The sequence below is a fragment of the Gymnogyps californianus genome, chromosome 4 (assembly GCF_018139145.2).
Source record: "Gymnogyps californianus isolate 813 chromosome 4, ASM1813914v2, whole genome shotgun sequence".
NCBI lineage: Eukaryota > Metazoa > Chordata > Aves > Accipitriformes > Cathartidae > Gymnogyps > Gymnogyps californianus.
In genome coordinates, this window is record NC_059474.1 from 7,403,144 (window position 1) to 7,412,006 (window position 8,863).

At 34.6% G+C, this 8,863-nt stretch overlaps 1 protein-coding gene across 1 annotated transcript; it reads right to left on the bottom strand.

The window, feature by feature from the left end:
* Positions 1-2,330: 2,330 nt before the first annotated feature.
* On the bottom strand, positions 2,331-8,569 carry LOC127015958 (transmembrane emp24 domain-containing protein 11-like). The gene is given in 8 exon segments (XM_050896214.1): positions 2,331-2,508; positions 2,511-2,547; positions 3,415-3,561; positions 6,429-6,554; positions 7,293-7,393; positions 8,253-8,415; positions 8,418-8,497; positions 8,500-8,569. Coding segments are annotated over 8 exon segments (834 nt in total). The 3' UTR covers positions 2,331-2,398.
* Positions 8,570-8,863: the final 294 nt, after the last annotated feature.

Sequence of the window (8,863 nt, forward strand, 5' to 3'; positions counted from 1 at the left end):
GCCCTGTCCTCCTCACAGAGGCAGCCATGCACCAGGGGCTGCCATCGGGACAGCAAGTGTGTGGAAAATGGTAGTGTTTTTTCACTCTTTTAAATGCAGGGATCTGGGAAGGTTATTAATTTACTGTCACAGGTTTGTTGTTGCTTCTTTTGGTGAGGAAAAAGCAAAACAAGGAGTTTTGATTTTCATTTCTTAGACTGAAAAAACCCAGAGCTTGCCAATTTCCCTTGATGAAAAATTTTAGGGGAAAATTCCCTTACAGACCTACTTGCAGTGCAGGCTGTAGCTCTGGTACGACAGAGCCACAGACTGCATAGGAGGAACCTCCGGCTTTTAACTTCATGAAGACTACTGCCCCCAAAAGTGCTTCCCAAAAGAGCTATGATTCAGCTTCTGCTTTACAGAGTTAATTAAAAATCTTGAAGGAGACTGAAAACATTTCATGAAAGCAAAGATATTTAATTATTATTGTAGATAAAGAGTGAAGCACTCTCCAGCTATAGTCAAGGCTCCAAGTCTCAGTGCTGGTTTGAGTATAGACCTAATTAATACAGAGGAACATAATCAGCGCTTTTATAAATTCTGACATGGTGCCTGTCCTTTTGATTTAAAAGCTTAAGCATAGTGTAAGTGAAATGAGTTAAGTTTGTCATTGGGTTGTAGTTAGGACACTTACACTAAATATCAGCTAAAGTTGCTAACCTTGTAGCAACCCTTTATTGAACTTTCTTCTTGGCTCTCATATACCATATGGTTGTAATACATCTTTCCTTCTTTCCCACCACCAAAGATGTTATTACAAGACATGTTGTGAGTGCTCTATAAAAGTGGATTTAATAACATTTACTGGGCATTTCAAGTGACAACTCTAAAGTCTCAGATTTTTAGATATAGGACACACCTTAGTGAGTAGCTTTGTGAGATTTTATTTTGATTGATTTGGTCTGTAGAGCATTGCTTTTTGTCTCTACTTTGTATCAACTTTATGGATTCTCACATACTCACAGCTGTATTTTCATTTCCAGACTGTAAACGTGAGTGAACTTAAAGGGCAATGTCATTTCATTGCTAATGAAAAAAAAAAAGTGAGAAGACAGAAAAAAGAAAGAAAGCAGTGCCTTTAAAACAATAATTGGTCTACATATATTTCAGCTTTCACTACCTTTTAGACTAGTGAAGGGTCTGGAAAGACAAGTAGGAAGCCAAACCACAATATTCTGCTGTCACAGTGCTCTCTAGAAACTATCTATGAAAAGTTTTGTGTTTTTACATGTTAACCAAGTGCTGAGATGGGTCATGTTATAACCACCTCCAACTCCTTCTTACAGTACTGCTGCTTTGTCAAGCTAATTATCTGAATTTTTAATCACAGCTTTTGATTTGTAATTGCATGATACTGTAGTTGTACATAAACTAGCTAAATTAAGGCATAAAGATATATTCAACCAAGCTGCAATAAGTGAAATGGAAATACATGATTAAGTTAAAAACTGGTAAGTTCCTTAGACAGTCATGTTACAATTGCTGAATAATTAAAATAAAAATAATTCTCCAACACAGAAACAGACTGAAGAATTTAGTGTAGGAGTAGATTAAAATAAAATATATAGGCACAAATTCAGTGTTTACCAAGAAACCTGTAATTTGGTTTACTTTGGCATACTTCATAAAGACTATAATTTACATAAACAACTGTGGGAGAGGTCTGATCTCAACTTTATAGCCTAATGTTTAGGGCTTATCTGGAAGTAAAAAGTCAGTACAATTCCAAATTGTCCGAGTCTCTCTCTTCCATGGTAATTGCTGCAACCACTGATCATAATCTTAAGGGTGGGCTCCACTGTCACTTAAAACTTTGAATATTTTAAAAGAAAACAGTCACAATTATATTTGAGGAAAAGCTAGGTGTTACACATACATAGGTTGAGTTCAAGACACTCTCACCAAATTAAGCACCGCAGGGGATATAGTTGTTTCTCTGCCTGCTGTCTGAATCCTAGTCAGTCTGAAACACTGAACTGTTCGTGGTAGTATTGAATAAGATTACTAAGCAAGTAGAGAAATTTAAAATATTAGGAAACTTTTTTTAGATTTCTATCTCAATCCTGACTTGAACTTAAATGCTGCCTTAGTCACTGAGTCCATGTTCTAGATTTAGCTTTACATCTGTAGAGGGGAAAAAACTGATAAAAAATGGGATTCAAGGAGTAAAATGTAAGGGGATGCCAGAGGTTGTGATATAGATGGAGAAACCAGAGTTAGAGCAAGAATCATAGTAGTAGATGAGAGAAGCTTAAGAGTTATATACAACCTATTTTCTCATAGATGCAAGGTTTTTTTGGATGTTAGGTGTTACATGGTGTGCAATTTTTTAATCTGTGCATTTACTTTATAAGATTTAAACAAGCTTCTTAGATATAAAGAAATCTCTGAGAGATTTGATTTGCCAGATTCCAATGGAGATGAGGATTAGTGTTTGTACAATAGCCCACCACAAAATATTGCTGTGGTTTCTTCACTTGTCTTCCGAAATTTTTCTTCACGCTCCTAAAGAAAAAAGAAAAAGCATAATTATTACCTTTTGGCATCTGTATGTTTCATGCTGCTACCCAGGTAACTAGACAGGCATCCCTCTTCTGCATAGTAGTGAACAAACACTTTTTTCGTGTTGATAAAAATGAAAGTTCGTTCTATCTATAAGGTGGGTATCTTTACAAATCAAAACTGAGGAGCAGACACACTGTATCCTGAAGCAGAAAGGCAAACAGGGCTTTCCTTTATTCACAAAAGATATATTGTGCTAAATATGTTCCATGAGTACAGGCTTAAGCCTTTTTGGGTTTTTACAGTCACTTCCATATTGCAGTCAAGAACCTTTTTGCAGCCAAATTTCTTTTTTTAGGTAACTAGTTGATATATTTCAAACACAGTCTGACTGCCTGCATACGTATAGAAAAGTGAAGACAACGGGTGTACAGTAGTTTGAAGGAGGGCTTTATTTCTAACTGCATGGAGATATATAAATATACATTTAGTCATTTCCTTACCCACTCCAATAAAGTTTATGCACACTGACCAGCATGGAAACAACAGCTGGCAACATCACCAGCAATAGTACCTGCCACCTGCTCAGCTGCTGTTACTGACTCTGACCAAGAAAACTGTATTTGGAAATTCCTGCTTTAAAATAACACCTGTTGCTATAAGCATGAGTTCACACTGATTAATTAGTTTTTATGTTACAGCTTAAAAATATTTTGCAAGGTAATGTAGGCTATTTTGGTTAAATACTAATAGATTTTTATGAGTTAGTTAAAAATAACACTGCAATTAAATTATAAGCCTCATAATACTTTATAAATCAATAAGCCTATGTACAATATTTTTAAAATTTCCATTAGGAAACATACATACTCTTTCATAGTTTTGTTCTTTGGATATATGATGAATTTGCTCAATTAGATGTTCTAGTCTAAAGTTAACTTCATTCACTTTGTCTTTGGCTTGAACAACAGATTCATCCAAAAAATGTTCTCCAACTCTAATGTCCAAATGGATACGCTGCAAACAGAAAAAATATTCTTATTACTGTGTCTTCTGTGTTTTCAAAATTCCTCAGAAAAAAAGAAACAATGGATAATTTCCCTTTAAGCTCATTACAGGAAAATAGTTTTAATTGCTTATAGAAATCCTTCCTAAAATTAGAATCAAATGGGATATTTAAAGTGTTCCTTAATTTTATTTTTAAATTAATTATACAAATTAAAATCTTCACTAATGTTAGGGCATTATTTTATGCTAGTATTGATTCAACCACCATGAAAATATTTTCTGTTCTTTGTCCAAGCTAGTTAAAAATATGAGCACCATTAGGACTGCTCATTGTATTTCACATTTCATCCTAATATTGCAGAAATTACATTCTTCAGTAGTACTGCAGGAAGATTTTGTAGATGCACTTCTAGGTTACCTCCACTAACAGTTAGGAATATATGACTGGAAGGAGACCAGCTCTCCTGGTTTCGTCTGGGATAGAGTTAATTTTCTTCTTAGTAGCTGGTACAGTGCTGTGTTTTGGATTTAGTGTGAGAATACTGTTGATAACACACTGATGTTTTAGTTCTTGCTAAGTAGCGCTTACCCTAAGTTAAGGATTTCCCCAGTTTCCCATGCTCTGCCAGCAAGCAGGTGTGCAAGAAGCTGGGAGGGAGCACAGCCGGGGCAGCTGACCCGAACTAGCCAAAGGGGTATTCCATACCATGGAACGTCATGCTCAGGATATAAACAGGGGGGAGTTGGCCAGGAGGGGCGGATCGCTGCTTGGGCATCGGTCAGCAGGTGGTGAGCAATTGCATTGTGCATCACTTGTCTTTTCTTGGGTTTTATTTCTCTCTCTCTTTTTTTTTTTGTTATATTCCTTTTCATTACTATTATTATTATTATATTTTATTATTATTGTTATTATTATATTTTATTTTACTCTAGTTATTAAATTGTTCTTATCTCAACCCACGAATTTTACTTCTTTTTTTCGATTCATCTCCCCATCCCACTGGAAGGGGGGAGGAATGAGCAAGTGGCTGCATGGCGCTTAGTTGCTGGCTGGGATTAAACCATGACACCAGCTGAATCATTAGTTGCAGTTTATCATGGGTATTAAAGCGGAACCATCCACAAAGTATCTTTTTTCTTTCTCCACACATGGTTTATCCAGTATGAAATGCCTCCCAATATCCTATAAGCTATTGTACGATCTATAGCAAAAATGCCTCAAACCTGTCAAGCAATAGACCTACAGAAAGAAAAGAGAAGAATGGAACTTGCAATATTATGCAACTTATTTTGGCATTAATGAAAAATTTTACTAAAACTTATAGGAGAAAGTTCTCCTAGAAGCCAATTTGTACTTAAGAGAAAATAAAAAATTTTAGTCAAACAGATAATCTGTGGAAATCCTAGAGCTTGGTATTACCACGACAGAAGTTTGGTCTACTCAGATGTCAACCACAAATGAAGAGCACATCTTCTTTCAGCTCCCTTAGAGTTAGCTAACCGAATATCCAGAAATCCATCTCACAACCTTATGGTAGCCTTTGTCCATTCATTTATTTAACTTTGGTTTGAAGCAGTTCAACTACCACTGCATCTGGTTCTTACAGAAGACCACTTCTTAGAAGACCAGATTTAACTTAGCTAAAGAATGTTTTTCCTTTTGTGATCTTTATTCCTGCAGATACAATTATAAAGAGCAATATTTTCCTTTTTTACTTCTCTGTTCTTAAGCTAAACAAACCACCCTGTTTAATATTTGTGCTATTAATGTTCTCCTTCCCTGCACCTGTCCACTTCTTTTAAACAGGATGACCAGAACTGTACTTGGTGCATGCATCATGTAAAATGATATTAATACAGCTCCATCTATACCAGATAAAAATCTCCTGGTGTATCCTCAGAATCACATTCATGGTGTGTAGTTAACTATGACCAACCAATGCTTTATCCCCCTTACCCTCTCTAGTTGATGAGCTCCACAAGTTTTTTTTATTATTAGAACCTAAGTGCTTTTGCAATGTGTATGATTAAATTTCCACTAATTTCCACAAATCAGTCCATAAGAACACCTACTTATTCCAGTGTGATTGTCCCACTTCAGTACTGTTAACTCTTCTCAGTTCTGTCATCTACATGTTCCCAAAGCATACATCTAGGATGAAATTTGGCCTACCTCACTTAACACATTTACGAGATGTTTATATCTAGCTGGTTATCTAACTCTTTTGCAGTCAACTGGGAAAAAAAAGCACCTTTAGAGAGTAATTCTCATTTGTTCAACTATCTTTTGAGAAGAGGCATAGAGATAAAATTTTCAAAACAGTGCTTATGAAATTGTTTGCTGAAATAGATTAGAGCCATGATATCACCTCTGATGGCTTTTTTTTTTTTTTTCAAAATCTGCATTAAGACCAACTTTGTTGGTAGTAGACAATATCAAGTATGCGAATATATTCTTAATTTGAATATCTTTCAAAAATTAAAATGTTAAATTTTCTTTAGAAATTCAATCTAAATTAGTGAAGACATGGAATGTCTTTATGACAAGTGTTTGTGTTAGTCAATCTTACATATCTATCTTTTTGAACCAAACAGTTGTTCTTATTCATCAGAACCTTTCACATTCGAAGCACTGTACAAACATTAAATCACTCTATAGTTATCAGTCTTGCCTCTTTAATCTTGACTTCTTAAATATCAGAACAGAGTCGTTTTACCTCTTCATCTTCATAATTCTAGGTTTGTCTTCTTTAATCACCAGGAAATGTCGAATTATCTGCTAGAAGTTAGACGAACTTCTAATCTAGTTTGTAATCTCTGCAGTTTGTAAGCAATTGATACCATTACAACAAAGAATATTGAAGAAATACACCTACCAGTTTACTTCCTGCAAATGCCACAAATCTTGTGGAGTTAGACTGTAAACAGATAATATGCTCCCCAGAGAGATAGGATGTGAAAGAAAATGTTCCTTGTGGCCCATACAGTTTTGACAACAGTACCTGTAATTTAGATATTATATATGTTGGGTAGCTACATTATAAATATCAATGAAACAATCAAAAAACAGTACTGTGAATTGGATGTAAAAAGTAATCAGTTAACCTCCTGATATCATTAAATTTATCTGAATTTCAGAATAGATTTATAGAAAAATAAACCACTTTAGCTCACAGTGAACATTGAAATATTATAGATTTCTGCAATGTACAAAAGTCAATGCACTCTGAAGCATTTAAAGTTTGAAAACTAAGACCAGAAATAAATTGTCTGTTGCTGAAAAAGCTCAGGACCTCATAGCAACACAGGCAGTTGCTGTGCATGATAGCTATATGCAGCCTCATGGTAATCTTGACTTTTGCAGTTTAGTTTATCATCAGCCTTCCTTTCTGCTGCTCAAGTACATTCTACACCATTTTACTTCATTAATGAATTTTCATTTTTTTAAAATCTAACCTGTTTTCTCAGTTGTCATTTACTTTTCTTAGTGACACAGTTTCCCAAATCCGGTAGTAATGCAAAAATTGTCCACACACATCATTATCAAACATTGTCATTTCTGCTTACTTTGATAGAAATCACAAGGTGCTTATACCTTTCAGCATCAAAATATTGAACTAGCTGGTAGACTGTAGATTTACTTTTTCCCCAAAAGTGTCTATTATTTTTAGGTAGTGTTGCCTGCCAGTGCCAAAAGTCAACTCATAAATCCTACAGAAACATCCATAAAACATATTTACCTCAGCAGAAGGAGTTGTGACAGTCACAAACATTCCCAAACCAGGAGCAGATTCAAGAAAGTCTTGTTTATGTATATCCCAGCGTTGTACTTTGTAATTCCCTGAATAAAAACATAGATAAAAATCTGTTAAATAAAATTTAGCTTAATAGTAAACATCTTTACTGCTTTTTCAGCAAAAATATAAAGATAAATCATTAACAATAAAACAATATATGTATTTCATGTGTTTATGATTAAAATTGCTCAGGGAGCACTTTATGTAACAAATTTTTACTACATTAGAAAATGTTCTAGAATACTACAAAAATGGTTGATTAACAAGTAATATTTTCTGATTACTCCTAATGCTCTGGCAAGATTAGCACACAGAAGGCATGCTGAGACCTCCAAAAGCATAAAAATTACATTTTTAGGATTGTCTTTCATATATATCACATTATTTATAAAAAAGATGATTATATATTATTTTTTACTATCCCCTTTCAATCTTACATTTACAGTCTTGTAGACGAATTTAATGCGCTTGTGATATCCCAGGTGAAATGGAACTTTAGTACATCTTCAGTTGCTTCTTTCTAGACCAGCGCTAATCAGACAAGTAACTCTCCCATTCATATGGGGAAAACCATGTTACAGAAATTCTGGTATGAATGAGTAGATCAGTCAGAATGTATAGGAGCACACATTGAAGCAGCAATTCCATAGAATTAGAAGACATGCTTTTTCTTTGTCCAGTCAGTTAAGCACTCTGGAAACCTGCATTTCTTTGTGTGGTGGATACACACAATGTGTGAGGACATTATGACTAGCTCCTGCTCTGGGGAGTTATTTTCAGTGTGCCCTCTTTCTTATCACCATGTTTTTACCATATTCATCAAACACAGATTTTCCTGTTACTTTACAAGCTATCTTTATTATTGCATAGTTAGATCATCATATAGCATTGACAGGTACTTACCAATTACCAGCGTGTCACTAGGAATGTCTTCGATTATACATTTCTCTTCTCTTTCTCCACTGTGAAAATACAAAGCAAGTGAAAAAGAAATCCAAAAGTTCATAAGAAATCCTATTAATTGGCTTTTCATGTTTTTTATGTATCCCAGATGTAGTGCTTTTGAAGATAACTATTTACAAATGTATGTAGTCCTGTGGTCGTTCCTTGTTTGCTGCTTATCAGTGTATTTTTGAGAGGAAAAAATACTGTGAGAAAAGGCAGCTGGTGGTTACACATTTATAAATAAGTACAGTACGTTCTGCAGAATGAGATAACATGAAAAAGATAACTTGTAAAATCTTTCTTCTTTCCCAGCATCTAGATTAAAATTTTATTTTATACACATAGAAGAACATGAAACTGGAAAGGACCTCTCAGGCACTTGAGATCAGTTCCCTAGATTACTGTAAGCAACCACATTGGCTATCTCTTTCCATAAACTGCTTAATTTTCAACTTAAATGAACTCGTTAACTTATATTTCCCATTTATTCTGTGTGATTATTCCAGAGCTTCACTCCTCTTTTATTAAGAAATCTTGTAATTTCCAACTTAAGTCATTGGACATATGCA